Source organism: Pleurodeles waltl, chromosome 1_1, assembly GCF_031143425.1.
Source record: "Pleurodeles waltl isolate 20211129_DDA chromosome 1_1, aPleWal1.hap1.20221129, whole genome shotgun sequence".
NCBI classification, from domain to species: domain Eukaryota; kingdom Metazoa; phylum Chordata; class Amphibia; order Caudata; family Salamandridae; genus Pleurodeles; species Pleurodeles waltl.
This window is the reverse complement of record NC_090436.1, coordinates 334,929,516-334,951,129: the sequence shown is the minus strand read 5'-3', so window position 1 is coordinate 334,951,129 and position 21,614 is coordinate 334,929,516. Positions and strand designations below refer to the sequence as shown.

The 21,614-nt window shown below is 44.6% G+C and overlaps 1 protein-coding gene across 5 annotated transcripts in view; it reads right to left on the bottom strand.

Annotated features, from left to right (window-relative positions):
- KIF2A (kinesin family member 2A) overlaps positions 1-21,614 on the bottom strand; it is a 282,224-nt gene that overhangs the window by 121,020 nt on the left and 139,590 nt on the right. For all 5 annotated transcript variants that reach the window (XM_069222597.1, XM_069222588.1, XM_069222608.1 and 2 more), the window contains exons 10-12: positions 19,350-19,440; positions 11,765-11,828; positions 9,923-10,014 (exon numbers count right to left, since the gene is read on the bottom strand). In XM_069222597.1, the coding sequence (XP_069078698.1) occupies positions 9,923-10,014; positions 11,765-11,828; positions 19,350-19,440 (247 nt within the window). The remainder of the gene's footprint in view (positions 1-9,922; positions 10,015-11,764; positions 11,829-19,349; positions 19,441-21,614) is intronic.

Genomic DNA, 21,614 nt, shown 5'->3' with positions numbered 1-21,614 from the left:
CTACATCAAAGACGCATGGATTACTGCGTTGATCTGCCCCTGATATAGAGTGGAATAATTGCTTTGTGGCTGTGCTTTGCAGGGATTGGCACTTTGCATAAGCCGGGAGATTCCCCCCCACCCCACCTCCAGGGGGCCCGCTGTGGGAAGCGCACTGGAGATTGGGCCCCTATAACTAGTGGACTCTGATATGGTATGATGCACCCCGCGTCGACATTCAGGGTAAGACTCCACATACTGAATCCTCAAACCTCTCAATGTTGTCTGCAAAAACAATTTCCTATCCTTTGCAAGCTACATCTGCTACTACTCGGCTTATGTATATCACAAGTGTAGATGTCAATATGTATATATGTTTTAGCTGTATCACAATACTGCCCTACAAAGGGCACATTGCTGTCTTTGTTGGGTGCACACCTGTTTTGGTTGAAAACTTTATAAAAAATATGTTTTTTTTTTTTTAAAGGAATGTTTCTTAGTAAAGCCATTGATGCACCCATCTTTTGTGTAGAATAAGCTCTTGAAACTGTTGGTAGAGCTGTTTCGGCCTTTGCATAGGAAATCTGTATGCATTTGACAATCCATCTTACAATTCCAGCATCTGAGATAGCACCACTCTTTCTAGGGTGTGAGAAAGCAACAAAAAGCTGTTGTATCATTCTAAAAGTTTTATTTCTCTCTACGTATTACATGAGAGCTCTTTTAACATCAAGGTATGAAGACCCTTTCTGCCACAGTCTCTGGAAAGAAGACTGACAAATCCAGGGTTTGATTCAGGTGGAAGGGAGAGACCACCTTTGGTAGACATTTTGGGACTGTACGGAGACGAACCTTACCTTGGAAAACTTGAAAGTGAGGTTCTTCACTGGTCAGTGCATGGATCTCACCAATTCTCCTTGAAGCTATAGCTAGAAGGAAAGCTACCTTCCTAGAAAGGAACTGCAAATGGCAGGAATGTAGTGGTGCAAAAAGTGTGGACATAAGTCTTGTAATCACTACATTTCAATTCCACAAACAGACTAGAGGTGCACATGATGGGATTACCAGCTTTAAAACTTTAATAAAAGTTTTAATGACTGGTATTTCAAAAAGTTACTGATGTTTGCGGTTTTGCAGATAAGTTGCAAATGCAGCTAGATGCAGTCTTATGGAAGTGAATGCTTAGTGTGACTTTTGGAGATGCAGAAAGTAACAGACTATTCGTTGCACTGAAGGCTTGCAATAGTGTACAAAATGTTTCCATATGGCTGCACAACAGCCTCTTGTGGGTGGGTGCCTAGTCTCTTTAAGTACCTCCATGTATTCTGAAGGTACATTTAACAACAATTTAGGAGCCAAACTGCTAGGTTGAGTTGCTTAGGATTTGGGCATCTGACCCTGCCCTTGCTGTGAGTGAGAAGATCCGGTATATTGCGGAGCTTCTTGTGATGTACTTGGGACAACTCTAATAGTACCAGAGCTAGCGAGCCCAGGTCAGATCATTCTGAGTGATGTTTGTCTGAGGTTCCTGATATAGAATAAATCGGAGAGGTGGAAAAGCATATGCATATCTCCCTGACTAGTTCATCCATAAAGCTTTGCCCCTTGACTGTGGATGCGGGTACCTGGATGAAACTGTGTGGCATTTTGCGTTTTACTCCATGGTGAATAAGTCTATAGTGTTCCCCAATATTTAAAGTACTGTTGGAGGACTTTAGGGTGGAGTTCCCACTTGTGGAACTATTGCTGTGCCCTGCTTAGTAGGTATGCTACTAAATTGTCTACTCCTGGAAGATATTCCACAAGCAGGTGGATCTGGTGTGGAATCGCTCAGTGCCAAATGCTCCGAGATGGTTGTATCGAGTGGGTCCCTTCTTGTTTTTTAAAGTAATACACTGCTGTCATGTTGTCTGTGCAAAAAACACTATTCTTCCCTGTTATGTTGGGTGAAAAGTTTTGAGAGCCATCTGAATAGCTGTAAGCTCTAGTACACTGATGTGAAATGTCTGGTGGTGAACATTTCGCTGACCCTGTACTGTTATGTCCTCCATGTGTGCGCCCCATGCTATGAGTGATGCATCTGTGGTGATAGTCACTTGCAGTACTGGGCCACTAAAAGGTCTGCCCTTTAGCGTGGTGTGTATGTTCCACCACTTTAAATCGTGGGTGAAAACAAAAATAGTTCCTCCAAATTTCAATCCGCTTCTGACCACTGCGATGCTAGACATTCCTGTAATGAGTGCATGTGGAACCTGGCATGTAGAACTATCACTATGCAAAACGCCATTATACCTAGAAGTCACATCATCGCACTGACTGGCAGGTTACAATGTGGCTGAAAAAGAGCCAGTTGGTTCTGGAGATTGAGAACCCTCTGCCAATTGGGATAAGCTTTGGCAGAAATCGAACTGAGTATTTCTCCCAGAAGCGGTTGTACCAGAAGAGGTTATCAGTGGGATTTTGTCAAATTTATTGTGAAGCCCAGTTTCTGTAGTAAATTGATGGTGTCTTGTAGGCACCTTTGTTTGCTTCTACTCTTGATTAACCAATCGCCCAGATATGGGAAGACATGAATGTTCTGTCTCCTTAAATGTACTGCAACTACTGATATACATTTGGTAAGCACTCTTGGGGCTGCAGTGACCCCACATGGTAGTAGTACTTTGAACTGGTAATGACCACTTACCACAAATCAAAGGTATTGACGATTGCGCAGGGTAGATTCAGATATGAAAGTTATGCGTCCTTCAGATCTAGGGCTGTCATGAATGTGCCTTGTTGTATTAATGATATTGCTGAGTCCTATGATCGCATTAAAGGAGGGCTTTGGACTCACGATTGAGGAATATAGAATCAGTTTCAAGGAGACTCAAAAAGCCTGAGTCGGTCTTGGTTTGATTTAATGCCATTTTCAGTAAAAATGCTAGGTGGTTGGTTAAAGGGAAGTCAGTTGCACGATTATGATGGGCTTTATAATTTGATTATGAAGGAACATCTACTGAGTAACTGTAGTTCTGAAAAGTTGCATCAATACCTGGTGGACTGAGTTTGGTATCTTCCCAGGAGTTGAGGAAGAATGCTGATCACTGGGTAAAAACTAGAGTGTCCAAGAAGAGTCATGGAGGGGATGACTAAAAGAAAGGGGTTGTGACTCCTTGACTGTCTATTTAGAAATTACCTCCCAGCGGTTGGCCGGAGCCCAAAAATGGAACTGGCCCAGTACCAGTCCTCTCCCAAGGATTCTGGAGGTGCTGAACCTGCAGTTAGTGCAAGTAGAACCCAGAAGAAAAATAAAAGGAGAAGATGTAGGAAAGATGGGCAACTTTTAGTCCAACGTTCCAGCAAGCCAAGGAGATTCTACTTCAGTAAAGAAGAACTTCAGGGTTAGAACTGGTGAAGCCCTAGTGGACCCACAAGAAGTCGTGACTTAACTAGTCAGGCAACTGTTTAGCATGAGATGGTGACTCCTCAGTTAATAGGAGAGAATGTAGGGTGTTTGCTACAGGATGTGGTAACTCACCCCCCCCAAGACGCCTATATAGTAGCCCTTTTACCTGTCAGTGAAGAGCTAAAGGTGTGGTTCTAGGCCGCAACAGCTGTCAGTGGCTTCTGCAAGGTGTTAGCCTTTATGGCTGCACTGTCCTTGGCATGATGATCTGACCTCATGGCAAATAATAAACTAAGCCCGACCCTGTTGGTCAAGTTGTGGGTGACCTCTTGGGGCAAGCTAGGGGTTGCATTTGTTAAGATAGGGTTAGCAAAAGTGGACACCTCTCTTCCCAAAGAAAAGCAAAGAGAAGATAATGGGTGAGGAAACTAAAGAAGCAGACAAAGTGCATTTTAGATGGGGTCTTATCCCTATTGAGGTAGGTCAGCTTCCCAAAGGAAACAACCTGAACAGGAGGATGTTAGGCTGAGAAGGTCCTGCAACCATCCAGCCTGTTTCCTTGCTCTTCCTCACCTGACAGACTAGGAAGACTATGGCTGAGTCTCTTGGCATATTGTGTAGGAAAATGGGTTCTGGTTGCATAAGTCCTCCACTTTTTGACGCAACTATAACTTAAGTGCGCTGGGTTCCTGCTAACCAGGTCCACAGTGCCAGTGTTCTTTCCCTAAAAACAAGACCACTATTCACTTGTCGATTCTTAGACATAGTAAGTGAACAGAGAAGCCATTTTAAATACTGGACACTGGTCAATATGAGTTCCCAAGCTACATGATGACTTCACTGAACCTAGGGATGTTTGTTATCAAAAATCTCATATTAATAAACCCTCATCGATTCCAGTGATGGATTTATTAATGCATGCACCCAGAGGGCACCTTACACGTGTCCCCCTGAAGACCTACCAATTGCTGGTGTGCTGATTGACTGGTTTCCACCAGTCTGCCACCAACAGACTAGTTTCCTACCCCAAAGTGTGACAGCCTTTGCTCGCAAGCAGTCAGGAACAAAGCCTGCTCTGGCAAGGGTGTTAACACACCCCTCACAACAGGATGACCTTCAAATCTGCATTCCGAGGCAAGGAGCTTGAAAGAAGACCACCGCCCTTGGTATGCAAATCTAGCTTCCCTCACACAAGGGAGATGCTGACGCCCCTGCCCCAGGGCCCATTTGGCATCTGGACAGGCAGGAGAATTAGCTATGCAGGAGGAGTGTTACACTTGCAGGCTGGACACACCTCCAGGGTGAGCAGCTTGAAGTGAGCACAGCCTTAGAAATCCCACCATCTTGTGTGTGGTGGAATTAGGAATTCTGGGGCAGGGTGATGCACACTCCTCAAAGGAAGTGGTATTTAAGGGGCAGTGGAACATAGCCCATTGTCTACTACCCCTCACTCCCATTAACACTCTTAAATTGAGTATTTAGGGGACTCCCTGATACAAGGACCTCCGATCCCCACTGGACACAAAAGAAGGAGTAAACAAAGAAGACTCCTGAACCGAGGAGCACGACTGACTTGGCTCCAAGTCTGTCGCTCTGCAGACTACCAGTGCTTCACCAATTGCCATAAGAGTCTCCCTTGGAACAAAGGAGCTGCTCCCCTGCATCTGGAGCCACCACTTGTAAAGTACAGTACTCTGGCCCGTTGGCCATCGGGCTCTGAGAGGCATCAAAAACCAAGGAGAAGACTATTTGGAGCCCAGGAGCCCTCTTCACCGAAGTTCTGAGACGCTGAACCCACATGGAGGCTCCCTGCACCTATACCTGGGGCACTGGACCCCTTACAGCAACCTAGGCTTGTTGGTGGTCCAATCCAGATTCCCACAGCCCCTAAGCAGACCTACCGTCGAGGGACGTCAGCATCCACAAGGCCATTCAGTAGCCTGGCTCCACTGCTCTGTTTTCCCCTCTTAACCAGGCCTCCAAGTCCCAGGGGAAGTCCCTGACCACCGCAACCAGATGCCTCAAAGCATCTTTGCACCTGAGCTGCACAGCCCTAATCTGATGGAGTTGATGCTGCCCAGTGGGACCTAAGACCCTTTGGAGCTGAGCCCATCCCTGGGTTTGGCTACACTGGTCTTCCAGTCGCTGCCTGCTTCACAGCCTGAGGAGAAGTAGATCTGCAGTGTCCATAAATGTCAGAAGACCTCAAGGGTCAAGTCCCCCTGTTGTCTCCACAGGACTGACCTTCCAGTCCCAGCATCTTCATGAACGGTCCATTTCCCATTAAAGTGAATGGGACGCCCAACGCCTTAAACATCTGCACCCGGATGCCGCGAGCCTCCCGAGATGACCTGTTAGTGTGGCCTTGGACCCTGCCCCATACTCACCTGAAGTCTTACAGAACAGACCTGCAAGTCACTGTAAAGTGTGAGAATGCAGTAAGTGCACCCCCCGCCCCCCCATATATTTTTTTATAAACTGGATCCAGTTTCTTTACTGAGTATGTGTCTCACTTACTGCTTATGTTAGTGCATTACATGCCTAGCACTACCCTCTGATATGCCTAACTGCTCACCCACATTACCACAAAAGGGAGCATTTGGGGTGTCACTAGTACCTCTGTAATTCCTATGGGGTATGCTTGTACCTTTTTTTGATCCACCATATAAAGAGGCAGCTTCCTACACTGATACTTTTGAAAGGACTGTTTTTGTGTACTAGATTGTAAAGCTTCCATAGACTTTGCAGTCTCAGTGTCTTTCTTTATTTTTCTAGCTGGGTGTCTACCTTAGGCCCACAGAGGCGCTCGGCTCCCTATCAAATGGTACCTCTGGCTTAAACCCTATGATATGTAACCATGCATGTCCTCGTAGCAGGACAAAGGAATTTATTGTTTTTGCCGTAGTGTCTGCACTATCTATGGCGCAATGTATGGTTGCATTAGATATTTGTCTGCCCTATGCAACTAGGTCTCGCCCTTCCTTCCTGTACTGTTATGGAAGATGAGGTATGAGATCTTCCATTTCGTCCCATGTTGCCTGTTATATCTGGACAAATGTCCTACAAAATTTGCTATACACCAATGACTGGCGTATCCAGTTACAACCCTCTTTCCAGCCGTGTCAATGACCTTACTCTCTCTATCTAGAGGTAGTGAGTCTCCATCACTTTGGCAATCTGCCCTCTTCCTTGCCGTTGTTACAATTAAGGAATCAGCTGTTAGGTGTCCCCTAATATAAAGAGGGGGTCATTTGAGGAAGGTTTGTACTTCCTTTAAATTCTTGGTGAAAGGACTATTGACTTGACTGGGTCTTTGGAGACCGTGATCGAGGACCCTCACATTGAAAGGTACTGTTCTTGTCTCTCTGTTTTGGAGAGTGCCTCTACTGGGCAGTGTGTTTTCTCCTCTGTGTTGTACATTTCTACTTTGTGGTATTCAGCTGCACGTTGGATAACAATTATGATATGACGGGATATCATCAGGAGGAGATGCTTTTGCTGGTATTGGGGGTTCTATGCCTGTTTCTGGTAACACTATGTCATAACCATCCCATGGGTCAGGCCTTCCTGGGAGTTCCTCCTGGGAGCCTGACTCGTGTTAGTGACTGACTCCATACCTCTTCCTCTACTGAGTGAAGAAGATGGTGACATGGGTTGTGGAGAGGGATTAGAGATCAACCGGCATACATTGATCTCCTTGAAGCATACATGAAGCATACATGTGTCCTGCCCTTTCCTTTTGTGAAACTTGTCCTGTAAATGTTCCTCGTCTGTATGGTGCTTTTTCCTCATACTTTTCTCAAGGTTTTCAAAAAAAGTTCCTTTAGAATCATTGTCAAATATTTTGGATGATTGCCTCTTCCCTGTATCGGTAGGAGCACAGGGTTTTGGCGTCATAGCTGTCCCTGCAGAAGCTTTTTTTGGAATCGATGTGTGGCTGTGTTCTGATACCTTCATCAGAGCCAACGTGAGTCTTTGCTCGGATAATGTGTGTGTCGATGCCAGCCATGCGCTTGCTCAGCCCTGATGGCTTTGTCAGTGCCGGAGATTGGCAAAGTGTTGGTGTCTGGGTGTGTGCAGGAGTAGATTATTTCTTTGGCATGGAGTACTGCTGCTTGTCGGCTCCATATCTATCCCTATGGCCTACAGCCCATTCAGGATAGAGTATAGACTCATCCGTCTCGGCTCAGAGGCACGTTCACGGACTCGACTAAAACCCTCAAGGTCCAAAACCAGTAAGGCGGTCTCTTCTTCTTCTAGCCGGTTGAAGTCGTCAGAGTTGACATAGTGCAGACTGGACGAGATGGCACCTCCTTCTGTTGGAGCCCCACCTTCTTCCTCTTCTCTGGCAATGTGAAGTTGTTCTTCTGGGGAGAAATCTGCTTCCGCTGCCATCTCCTTATTATGGTCTAACCGACAAGCCCGTCTGGAGAGGAGTGTCTTCTTATTCTTGAACAGGCTGTGCAATCCTGTTCTTTATGTTCTGGCGACAGGCAGAGAGATTTCAGACCTAAAGAGTGTCTGAATAGGCACACTTTGCCCCCACTAAGGGCATTTACAGAAAAGTCTGTCTTTTTTACCCGCCATACCTGGGAGCTGAACATTCTCAACGGGCTCTAGAAGGGAGTTGGGTTGATGAGGTTGACCATTAATTTTACGGTGGCTGACATAAAAGAAAGACTCCACTCCTCTCATCGACGAAGAATTGTCGAGGTAATTTCTGACGGGGCCCTTCTGAGGTGGTAGATGTCCGTAGGACGCAGACGTTGAAATTGCATGATGCACTGGCGCAATCTGTCCGAACCCAATGCTGTTTGGTTTTGATTTCTTCTGGAACTTTCTTGGGTCTCACCAATCTTTCTACTTTGGTTTTTGACAGCTTTGATAAAACTCTAGACACAACCGAATTTACTGGTGCAGTAAGACCACGTGCATTTGTAGGGTTGGGCAATTTTAGAGATTTTAGAGGACAATGCAAAGTTCAAGATTGCTTGAAAGTAGCGTCTATCTATGTATAACGGGCATGAGCAAGAAGCACCAAGAGAAGATGTAAATCAGTTGGAGAAGATGGATGTATTGGTGCACTGGATTGTCGTGTCAAGGGGATACATGTAACCAATATTTTAAATTTTCTATCTCCAGTTAGCCGAGGAAGGTATGGCTTGTGAGAAAAATTCCTAGATATCACATATTTCATAGACTCATTTGTCTTGGTTAGGTTCTCCAGCTGGGACACACCAAGGTATAAACTGATGAATTGATTTTGACTAACTTTAAACACAGAATCGCAATATTAATTTCCCAAGATTGAAAGCATAGGCCTGGCCCATTTAAGGGAAGGAATCCTGGATAGGTAAACCCAATAAGTTTAACAATTATAGGCAAAATACTAACTCTCTTTCTTAGCTAAATACTAAGCCGACGAATCTCTGTAACTATATTAACACCTAAAATAACAGGAGTTAGACCTGAAAACTTTCAATCCAAACAGCTCTGTTTAGTTTAATCCACTGCTACGTCCTTGGCATACACCACCAACATTTTAGTGCCCAGCTGCTATTAAAATTAACTAATGAATTTCTTAGGTTTGATTTTCAAATAACTAGACCAATGTGAAAAAAAATCGATCCTGGAAGAGTGTGAAAGCACAAAGAAAAATATTTTACAACGTTTAAAAAGTTATGAGCTGTATAGGCAAAATGTGTACATCGAATATCAAGAAGGATACAGTTCAGAACTAGAAAGAAAACCTTTCAAAAGGCCATCTGTACAATTGTCATAGGCAGTTTGATACACAAGTTAAGAAACATTTGAATTTCCATCCTGGATGCATCAGTGGGAGAAGTGAGGGTAAGAGTTCTGGCTAACACTGCTGGAAGCTTAAACCTATCCGCTAGGAGAGACTTACTAGCAATTCCATCCACATTTAAATCGATTTCAGAATCACAGCACAGAATAAACAAGTCATATGCCTATGAGTGTAGTGTTACAGCTTTACATGATATGGAGTTACAATCAGTTACAGCTTTACATGAAATTAACACATCCTTACAGAAGGGCTAATATGTACACTACTCACTGGACACAAAAGGTATTCACATAGCTGGGAGGCTAAACAATTCAAAGATAGCACAAAGGTTGTATATTTGTGGGATATGATAAACATTTTTAGGATTCACATTTCACACATACATTTGAAAAACAATCACAACATTAAACATTTACTATCATTCTGTGTCCAGTGACAACAGGACAGGGACAGCCATTATTCACAGGAACTTCTAATGGAGGGGCTAACAGAAAAATTGCACCCTTGTACAAACTTAATACGTTTGCCTACCTTTGCACATTGAATATAAAATACTTCTAAATGGTAAATCTTAAATGTTCTGTATCTTAATGTTCTGACAAAATTAATTATTAATCCTGCATACATACACACACACAAATACACACACACATATGTATTTGTGCACACACAGAGTCAGCAACACATTTGCTATCAACAAAAATAAAAATGGCATTCTGTGAACAATCACCTGAACATATACTCACCTTACCACTATAAATCTCAAAAAACGTTGCATAAACTTGAAGTTCTAATTTCTTATTGTTTGGTTTCTTTAGCATTAAAAACACATCTCTAGCTGTAAACAAAAGAAAAGATGTATTCATTAGAATTTGGTAAATGTCTATTCAATTGTAGCATGAACATTTAGACGTCTCAATGTCAGCATTTCTTTTTCTTCAGCAGAAATGCTCCAAATGAATAAGTTGCTTATCCTCTTTCTGTTGGGCACTCTAACTGCTGATTCCAAACCTTTTGAATTATCCAAGGGGCCAGATTGGACCTGGACAAAGTTAGCTCTTGTGGCACCATTAACCTTTATTACTTCCGAATCAATACCAAACCAGTCCCAACCCCAAAATGAAAAGAATATGAGGAGTGTACTTACACAAGAAGTCCTGCAGGAGAAAATACCCTCTCTGCTGATTTGGGAGCCAATACAGAAGTGCCTGTGAAAGTATGGTCAGAAACAGACATAGCAGCTAGATAGATGTCTAAAATAGGAACTCCAGGGTTACCACTGAAAGGGTAGGTTTTGCACTGGTGGAATGTGAATTGGAACCCTTAGGAGGACCTTGTTTGGGTAAAGCATAGCGCAGCTTAATTCAGAGGACAATTCAATGAGATTAAGGCTGACTTTTGGAATAACTTTCCTTTCTTAGCACCAGGGAAACCAATGAAAAGCCGACCATCAATTCAGTGCTCTTCAATCTTATGAAAACAGAAGCTAAGGGAAACAGTGAGGCCGCTCAGATAATATTAAATGAGAGCATTAAAACAGAGAAAGCCAAAGAATGCTCTCAAGACAATTGTGCCAACAGTATGAGGAGATAAGACGCATAAAAACCTTTAAAGCACTGGATTGAGTGAGGTGAAGAAAACAAAACAATAATTGCATTAGTACATGAAGCAGTATTGCTGGAGGAGAAGCGTAGAACCCAAAAAACGATTAATACAAATGAGGACATGCCAGTAGTTCAGTTCACTACCTTATTTATAGCTCCAAACCAGGATGCACTCAACAGTAAAATGTCAGTATAACTAAGGCAATCACGAAATGCAATTCATCCCTGGTGGAGGTGGCCATCTTCAAACAGATTTTACTGAAAACAAAATCATGTCATGTTGGTAGACACTTTAATAAGACTGCTTTGTGAAACAAAGGTGTCTACAATGACTAAGACCCTCCAGCAACATGGCATCTTGAGAATCTATAACCAGTCTCCTTCAAATAACCAGGCAAAGCAGTGCTGTAGGGTGGAATTGTGTGAACAGCCATTATCTGTTTCAGTAGGTCGAATACAACCCTGCTGAGCAGCACATGCATCAGCTCACTAACCTCATACACTAAACCACGGACATCAGCTCTCTTGGCCACCATCCAAACTGTAGGAGCAGGAGAGGGGCGGAGGGGTGGAGGGAGAGGAGGCGGAGGGATGAGAGGAGGATGGAAGAGAGGAGAGGAGGACATGCACTGTCTAACATAAGTTAAATTAAGAAGTGGATCAACTCATGTTATTTAAAACAGATTAGAAAAGCGGTTGCTTTCGCTTTCCCTCTCTCAATGCCCGATTATGTGAGGTATGAGGAACATAATTCTGTGGTGTGAATAGGATGGAATGTAGAGTTTAAAAAATATCGAAAGTCAGAATGATCAATTTGTTTATACCCTGAAACAGGTATAATCAATTCAAGGCCGGGTATTATCAAACATAAGGATAAGTAGAATGGCCATTCAAAATGCAATCTATCAATGGCAAATGCATGTTGATATTAGAGGGGAAAAGACATTATGGATTCAAGCATATTGGTCAAAGAAAACTACTAACCTGCTAGTGCATAAATTCCTTTGGAACAATCTTGGTTCTTTCCCGAAAAATCTCCACCCATGGTCTAAAGTTTCAAAAAAGAAAATCAATTGAAACACCATTAGATATTTTTGACCTATTCTTTGCTTGTTACTAACACTACATTGCTAAAACCAGCTGAACCCTTACACAATTATACTGAACTAAACTGAGCCGGATTCAAAGAGCTTTTGTCAATGAATAAGTGTGGTTTACTCCTGGAAATTCAGGAGCAAGTCTACGCCTATTCACAGAAAAATCTCTGCAACTTAGGCCATAGTGGGTTTGGCACCATATTACCAGACATGATTACCAACATGACAAAGATGCAATGAGCCAATCTTTTCTTTCAAAACCACAATACATAAATACATAACTTTGAAATACTCACCACTATTTAAAATGTGTCTTGCACTTATGGAAGTCCGAAACCATAGAGAATTGAAATAAATACTTCAAACCTCAAACAGTCTGCGGCAGAGGGACTGCATATGTAGAGAAGATAATAATGTGCTACAGAGAAAAATGCAGAGTATTTGGGAGGAAGCAGCCTGGATTGGCAACATACAAAATACATGATTAGTCAGCCCATGTGTAAGGAAATGGCTCTTTTTGTATGGTCACCCACAAGGTTTTCAACTGATGCTGCTGTTTTTTTTTGTTTTATTTTTACTATGAGAGTGCACGGAGCCCTGCTAATCAGATCTCAGTGACTGTGCCCTGACCCTAAAGTGTATGTCGAACTGGCTGTACTCAACTGGAAATGTTTAACTTACCTTTAAGTCCCCAGTAAATGGTACCCTGGTACTCAAGGCATGTTAGAAGGGCACCCCAGGCCTTGCAGCACTGACTGTGCCACCTCGGATGTCCCCCAAGTAAAACAAGCTCCCTATTCAGCCACTGCAGACTGGTAGAGCAATCCTGCACTGCTAGCCCTACTTTGCCATTGGAGACAATGGCAAAGCCACTGCTTCCCCTGAGCATGTGTGTAAGTAACCCCTCTGCAGGCATACAAAGCCCTATAGGTAGGGTGTGACATATGACATTGAAAGGACATGTCCTGACAGTAAAACACAAAAAACAACTGTTTCACTGTGGAAAGAGTCAGTTGCCTATTTGATGAGTACAGGATTACACTGAGCCCTCGGCTTTGCTAACTCCTAAACATTACGATCAAAGTAGGCAACTCAAGGTATCAAACAACTCTTTACATTAAGCCATACTTGCATTCAAAGTCAAATTATTGTAACTTGTTGCAGTGTGCATGTTTAGTAAAGCTGCTGCTTTGTTGCCTTAAAAACTCCTGCACATTCCCAGACACACATGGAGCCTTCTCCACAATACAGCTTTCTATCCTCCTGGAGAGATGTGCTAAGGACTCTCAGGAAGGAGAGCAATGAGAGATTGCAGGCGGGGGAGGTGTTACCTCCCTCCTTCAGGAAGCTACTTAGGTGTTCGCCCCAAAAGGCAGGCTTCACAGGGCAGATATGTCATACTAGGGAGGAAGGCTGCCCCATTGTTTAGGCAGACAGGCTGGCAGGGGAGCAGAGAGGGGAAACCAGTTGCCAAACCGGATTCCCCAGGGGCATGTAGCCCTGAGATAGCCACATCCCGGTGAAGGGATCTATAGGTCTGACCACCAAGAGGGGGGTCTTGCCATCTTGGGAGTGAGCCGAATGGTGCATTCGGGGATAGCCTGGATGCCCCACTCCAAAGGAATTGAAGTCCGTTGAATTGAATCCTGCCTTGAGGACATTTCCAAACATTACGGGGCATCCCTGGCACCCAGACCTCAGGTCTCGACTGACTCAGAAGATGGACCGTAGAAGGACTGCCCTGCTGCACCGAGGGACCAGCAAAGAGAGGCTGCACTGACAAGAACTGCACCTGGTGACTAGTGAAAAGTGGAACTGTGCCAGCTGTGTCTTGCTCAAGGAGAAGAAACCTAAAGAGCCCTGTCAAGCCAACAAAACTCCAAAGGCCAGCTGACTGGTCTCCTGTTCGCAGCACAGGGACACAACAGCTGAAGAAGCCTGCTGAGGCAAGGTGGCAGCCCAAAGTCTTCAAGCCGCTACCACTGCTGCCGTGTAGCACAGAGGACCAAGGTCTGACAAACAGAGTTGCACCAGAGTTCACTGAGCCTTGCGGTGTAGTCAGAGAGTAGCTGGGACCCTCAGAAGGAAAGTTATTGACCCAAGAAGGATTGGTCTGTAACTGCGACTTGACCACAACAATGTACAAATGGCGGTCTAGTGGTGATTGGACTTCGACTAAGCCAAAGAGGACTTCGTGGGCCGTGGACCCTGCCACCAGGACTCCATCACCATCTTTCTGGGCCGAGTAATCCCTGCAAGAAGGCCCCTTTCGGTCATGTTGCATCCACTGCATCCTTAGAGCACCTTCAGCATCCTTCATCCTTTGCATCAGGACCACTGCATAGGAATCCAATGCAAGGCGGATACACTGCCTGGAACTGTTGAAGAACTGCTTCTCCTATGAAGGTAACTGTTCTTGGGGAACATGCTGGTCCACCAGACTAGCTCTCTGTTGGAGTTGGTCACCCCCAGTATTTCTAACCAACTGCAGAGACACCTAAATTTCCCTTGAAAAAGTTTCTAAATATCCGATTCCTTGGCTTTGCTAAGTCCTGTTCATGTTTGAATGAAAATGCATTGATTTGTTTTTACTTGTAAAATCTATATCTCTAGAAACGTCCGGTGGACTGTTTTTGTTCTGGTACCTAAATTCTTATCAAAATACATTCTATTTTTTTTAATTGGTGTTGGATTTCTTGAGCGTCATGAGGATTTCTTCTTCATTTGTTTTGGTGTTGTTTAAGTGCTTAACACTTGCTCTTCTGAATAAGCCTTGCTGCTCATAACCACAGCTACCCGGGGTTGAGCTGAGGTTTTGACAGGCGAAAATCAAAGGTCCTAAAGGGGTTGGTAAGTGTATTGCACAGTGAGGTTGCACCACCACACCATATAATACACCTCCCATTTGTTCACAGCATGAAATTACACTGGCAAGAACTGTCGGACAAGCCACGCACATTAGTTATTTCACTCGTCATAGTTTTGTTTTTAGAAAGCTAGGCCCACTCTTTTTACACCAGCTGGTAGCCATACTACCATGGTTCAGCAAATCTACTTTCTTGCAGAAGCATCAAAACTCCTAGAGAGAACAGGCAGATATCTGCAAGCAGGACTCCTGGGCGGACCAAGGCAACATTGTTCCATGGGAGTAGCTAGCAAAGGAATCGAGGAAGAGAGCATCCCACTAACAGTTTGCTAAGCATATCCTAGGGCCAGCCCCAAGTTTCCTTTCAAGAGCTACTCCCCATACGCAACTGCTTCACCCTTTCCAGTAGCCTCAAACCTTGGGGAACTCTACCACGAGTAGCACTACCTCTGGAAAATTCCTCCTTTATTTGTGGACTCACAGCCCACATTTCTGGTAACTTGCATGTAAGGTCCAATAGTGACAATCGAGAGAGTTGCTTGGGAAGCAGTCTGCTGCATCCACAGGAACACGATAGCATGATTTCAAACCTTCGGGCCCGTTCTGATACATCAGAAGAGTCACCACTTCTCTCTAGCGCCACTTCCCTCATGCCCTCGTTTTCTCTTGGCTCTCTCTACCTCCCATGATTCACTGCTCCATAACTAATGCGAGCATATTCATATAAATTGTGCCATCTAGTGAGATACTATTGTTTTAAGAAAGACCACTCAGTCTTCAAAGCTACTCATTGATTTTGTCCCACTTTATGGTTCTCCGCTAAGTCTTTTTTCCCTCCCTCTGCTCTTTCAGTTGATCTTACGCTTGGCATGGAGTGCAATACAAAGCATTAACATACTACATAAATGACACACATGAAAAAACATCATTAGATTTCAGACCATGGACAGAGAAAGATGAAAATGATACACAATTGTTTGAGGCATATTTTCAAGAGATGGCTCCATTCTATCAACATAGATTACCTCATATTTTCAATCAACAGAGCAGGAGCAAAAAAGAATCAGATACATCCTCTAAATTAAGGCAGATAGCTGGGATTGTTCGTAATATTGGCTAGTGACTCAAACAGCATTTGTAGGAAGTTGGCTCTGTATGTGCTATTTCAAAGTAAGGAATAGCATGCACAGAGTCCAAGGGTTCCCCTTAGAGGTAAAATAGTGGTAAAAAGAGATAATACTAATGCTCTATTTTGTGTTAGTGTGGTCGAGCAGTAGGCTTATCCAAGGAGTAGTATTAAGCATTTGTTGTACATACACATAGACAATAAATGAGGTACACACACTCAGAGACAAATCCAGCCAATAGGTTTTGTTATAGAAAAATATATTTTCTTAGTTTATTTGAAGAACCACAGGTTCAAATTTTACATGAAATAGCTCTTTTGAAAGGTATTGCAGGTAAGTACTCTAGGAACTTTGAATCATTACTTTAGCATGTATACTTTTTACATAAAACACAATAAGCTGTTTTAAAAGTGGACACAGTGCAATTTTCACAGTTCCTGGGGGAGGTAAGTTATTGTTAGTTTCAACAGGTAAGTAAGGCACTTACAGGTTTCAGTTTTTGGTCCAAGGTAGCCCACCGTTGGGGGTTCAGAGCAACCCCAAAGTTATCACACCAGCAGCTCAGGGCCGGTCAGGTGCAAAGGTCAAAGAGGTGCCCAAAACACATAGGCTATAATGGAGAGAAGGGGGGTGCCCCGGTTCCAGTCTGCCAGCAGGTAAGTACCCGCGTCTTCGGAGGGCAGACCAGGGGGGTTTTGTAGGGCACCGGGGGGGGACACAAAGTAGCACAGAAAGTACACCCTCAGCAGCGCGGGGGCGGCCGGGTGCAGTGTGCAAACAAGCGTCGGGTTTCCTTTAGTTTTCAATGGGAGAACAAGGGGTCTCTTCAGCGATGCAGGCAGGCAAAGGGGGGGCTCCTCGGGGTAGCCACCACCTGGGCAAGGGGGAGGGCCTCCTGGGGGTCACTCCTGCACAGAAGTTCCGTTTCTTTAGGGGCTGGGGGCTGCGGGTGCAGGGTCTTTTCCAGCCGTCGGGAAATGGAGTTCAGACAGTCGCGGTCAGGGGGAGCCTGGGGATTCCCTCTGCAGGCGTCGCTGTGGGGGTTCAGGTGGGACAACTTTGGTTACTCACAGTCGTAGAGTCGCCGGAGGGTCCTCCCTGAGTTGGTTGTTCTCCACCAGTCGAGTCGGGGTCGCCGGGTGCAGTGTTGCAAGTCTCACGCTTCTTGCGGGGAGTTGCAGGGGTCTTTAAATCTGCTCCTTGTAACAAAGTTGCAGTTCTTTTGGAGCAGTGCCGCTGTCCTCGGGAGTTTCTTGTCTTTTTCGAAGCAGGGCAGTCCTCAGAGGATTCAGAGGTCGCTGGTCCCTTGGAAAGCGTCGTTGGAGCAGGTTTCTTTGGAAGGCAGGAGACAGGCCGGTAAGTCTGGGGCCAAGGCAGTTGGTGTCTTCTGTTCTTCCTCTGCAGGGGTTTGTCAGCTCAGCAGTCCTTCTTCTTGTTAGTTGCAGGAATCTAATTTCTAGGTTCAGGGAGAGCCCTTAAATACTAAATTTAAGGGCGTGTTTAGGTCTGGGGGGTTAGTAGCCAATGGCTACTAGCCCTGAGGGTGGGTACACCCTCTTTGTGCCTCCTCCCAAGGGGAGGGGGGCACATCCCTAATCCTATTGGGGGAATCCTCCATCTGCAAGATGGAGGATTTCTAAAAGTTAGAGTCACTTCAGCTCAGGACACCTTAGGGGCTGTCCTGACTGGTCAGTGACTCCTCCTTGTTGCTTTCTTTGTTTCCTCCAGCCTTGCCGCCAAAAGTGGGGGCCGTGGCCGGAGGGGGCGGGCAACTCCACTAAGCTGGAGTGCCCTGCTGTGCTTTGACAAAGGGGTGAGCCTTTGAGGCTCACCGCCAGGTGTTACAGCTCCTGCCTGGCGGAGGTGTTAGCATCTCCACCCAGTGCAGGCTTTGTTACTGGCCTCAGAGTGACAAAGGCACTCTCCCCATGGGGCCAGCAACATGTCTCTAGTGTGGCAGGCTGCTGGAACCAGTCAGCCTACACAGATAGTCGGTTAGGTTTCAGGGGGCACTTCTAAGGTGCCCTCTGTGGTGTATTTTACAATAAAATGTACACTGGCATCAGTGTGCATTTATTGTGCTGAGAACTTTGATACCAAACTTCCCAGTTTTCAGTGTAGCCATTATGGTGCTGTGGAGTTCGTGTAAAACAGACTCCCAGACCATATACTCTTATGGCTACCCTGCACTTACAATGTCTAAGGTTTTGCTTAGACACTGTAGGGGCACAGTGCTCATGCACTGGTACCCTCACCTATGGTATAGTGCACCCTGCCTTAGGGCTGTAAGGCCTGCTAGAGGGGTGTCTTATCTATACTGCATAGGCAGTGAGAGGCTGGCATGGCACCCTGAGGGGAGTGCCATGTCGACTTACTCATTTTGTTCTCACTAGCACACACAAGCTGGTAAGCAGTGTGTCTGTGCTGAGTGAGGGGTCTCCAGGGTGGCATAATACATGCTGCAGCCCTTAGAGACCTTCCCTGGCATCAGGGCCCTTGGTACCAGAGGTACCAGTTACAAGGGACTTATCTGGATGCCAGGGTGTGCCAATTGTGGAATCAAAAGTACATTTTAGGTGAAAGAACACTGGTGCTGGGGCCTGGTTAGCAGGGTCCCAGCACACTTCTCAGTCAAGTCAGCATCAGTATCAGGCAAAAAGTGGGGGGTAACTGCAACAGGGAGCCATTTCTTTACAGCATTACTTATGTGTTAGTTAGGAAGTGTAATTTTCTGTTATTTTTAGCAACAGAAATCACTTATCAGAGGCCGTAATCTTTAAGTGCCTTGTTTAATTTTGTTGTCACAAGTGCTTACTTTCAAACAGATTTTCTGAGTTTCTTGCTACTTTAATGGGTGTTTTTATGAACTGATACAGAAAGAAAGTAAAAAGTTAAGTTTATTTTCAGAATACAATTTCATAGGCATCAAGTGAGCATTAGATGGAACATTTAAGTATCGAATAGTAAAAACTGATAGCCACTATACTAAAAAAAACAAAATTATAGAATTTGATATTTTTTAAATAAACTGCATGAGACCTTGATGAGAACAGAAGTGAACAAGAGACATCTGTTAGGAAATCAGATCATGAGTGTCAAGACAGCTACAGACAAAATCCTTAGCCTTCCTTTCAATGCTCTTCAATGTATGGGCTGCAAAAGTATACAGAAATGATATGAAAGTAACGGCAGATGTAGAGTCAGTGTGGAAAAGGGCAAACTGACACAGGTACCCACACACATATAATGAGCTATACTCAAACAATATACTTCTTCCTGTTTACACAATACAATAACAATACAATAACAAGCCCATACCTTACATATGCTGTTTACAGCCTCAAATGAGAAGTGATTAATGTATGTATGGCAATACTTAAAAGGATGGGAACATTACCAAATACACTACTAAAGAGAAAATTACGGTCAACCTTAGGCGGAATCCATTATGAAAAATATGTAGCAATTGCAATACGTACATGCGTTTTCCCACTACCCGTCTGTCCATATGCAAAACACGTAGCCATTCCTCTTTCAAAGATAGTTTCTACCAGAGGTCGTGCTGTAAACCTAAATAAAAATGTGCACAAAATATTTTATCATTTTTATAATGTATATATAGCACATGTACTGTACATTTAGCACAATCTTCAAACCTAGACAGGTTAAAGATATGATTACTTTACATTAGCTGTAGTGCTCAACATTTCTTCAGGATAAAAGTTTTAAAAAATACATGTGCTGGCTTCATAGATTAATCAAATTAGGCATATACTGTACTAAATCTCTGTCCTCGTTAGTCCTGGCACAGAGCTGTCAGGCTTAAGTAGCAAGCACAATCCTTCTAATGGTGAGGCACAAGAAAACCCCAAATTAGAATATGCTCAACCCTCTCATAGCCTGCCACAAAACAGTCGGGCTTAACTTTAAGGAAATGTGTACAACATTTATGCAGCACTTCAAACAGTAATAAAGTGAAAATATAACACAATAAAAATCCCACACAAATTTAGAAAAATAGGAAAACTTTAATGAATATACCAAGATAAAAATGTCAAAGATCCAGTCAGTAGAATCGAAGATATGCAATTTTAAAGATTGAAGTGAAAATGGCATCAAAATGCCCAAAGAGCCACTCGCACCTTTCTGGTCGTGCACGACTGGGATTAAGTCACAAGTTCAGGTTGCCTGCGACAGAGCTCGAGTCAGATATAGGTCCAGGTTAGTCCAACTGAAAAGCTACCTTCTCAGTCCCATTTGTGGACGAGGAGGCCGCGAGGAGCAGACAGCATCACAAATTGTATCGCGAAAATCCTGTTTCCATCACGGGCAGTCGGGCCAGAGCTTTGGGATGGCGTTCCCAGCGAGTGTTCAATGCTGTCAGGGAAAGGGTTGGGCTGATGGAACTTTGCACTGGCAGGCTGTGTGAGCAACAAGGTTTTGGAGCCAATGGACCATTTGCAGTTGTGATGTGCCCATAAACTGCAATGCAGCTCCATTGAGGCCACACCAATGGTCCAGGATCTGAAGGGCTCCACTTGGGGGTTAGGGGCTGCCTCCAGCTGGATCTGGATGCTGGTTCAAGTGGTTGGAAGCCAGTTATGTAGCCAGCAGACTAGCCCCTGGAGCCACTCTGGAAGTCCTGAGTTTGGGTGAAGGTTCAAATCCCTGACTCAGACAGGAGGAGCAGGAGCTACAGCAGGACAGCAACCCAAAAGAGTGGCAGTCCTTTCGGCAGCACAGCAGTCCTTCCTGGCAGTTTTTCCACTGGTCCAGAGATGTACTGAAGAGTTGGTGTCCGAGGTCCACTATTTATACTTGGTCCTTTGTAGTGGACAAGTCTCCTGCCAGCGCTGAGGGAGTATGCAGCCCTTTGTGAGGAGGCAGGGTGTAGGAAGCTGGCTCTTTATATAGTGGACCAAAAAGTAGTACACTGTGTAAAGTGTTCAAGCAAACCCCAAAGGAATTACAGAGGCACAAATGATACCCCAAATGCTCTCTTTTGTGGTAGTGTATGAGAGCAGTTAGGCATATCAGAGTGTAGTGCTAAGCATGTACTGAACACACATAGGCAGTAAGTGAGGCACACACTCAATAAAGAAATCCAACCCCAATTTATTGATACTAAGATCATCCGAATCAGGTGAGTACTTTGAGTTATTACTTTTTCACAGTTTTCAAAAGTTGACAGTGCAATTTTTGGAGTGGTAATGTTACTGCATACTTGTACTTAGCAGTGACTTAAAGAACCAATCTTCTGGAGTTAAGGTAAGTATGGGGCAAGGTCCAAAGCAGCACCAACAGGTCATTTCAGGAGGCACTGGGGCATCAGGGTGCAGAGGTGCTTTTCAGCGTTTGGCGCCCACGGTTATCCTGTGGGGGAAAAACATGTACTGCAGTCGAGCACTTCAGTGACCGAGGGACCAATCCCCTCAACTTAAGGTAAATATGGAGCAAGGACCAAAGCAGCATCAACAATCACTTCGGGAGGCACTAGGGCATTCAGGCACAGGGATGCTTTTCTGTGTCTGATGCCCAATGTTATCCAATGGGGGAAAACAGACACTGCATACAGGTACACTTAGCAACAACTTACAGGACTGTTCTTCTAAGCTTGGGTGAGTATGGGTTAAGACCCAAGACCACACCAATAGTTCACCTCAGGGGAGCTCTGGGGCATCAGGGTGCAGATTGTATTATGGCATTGGGTGCCCCATTCACTTCACCGGAGAGCAGTCCAGTCA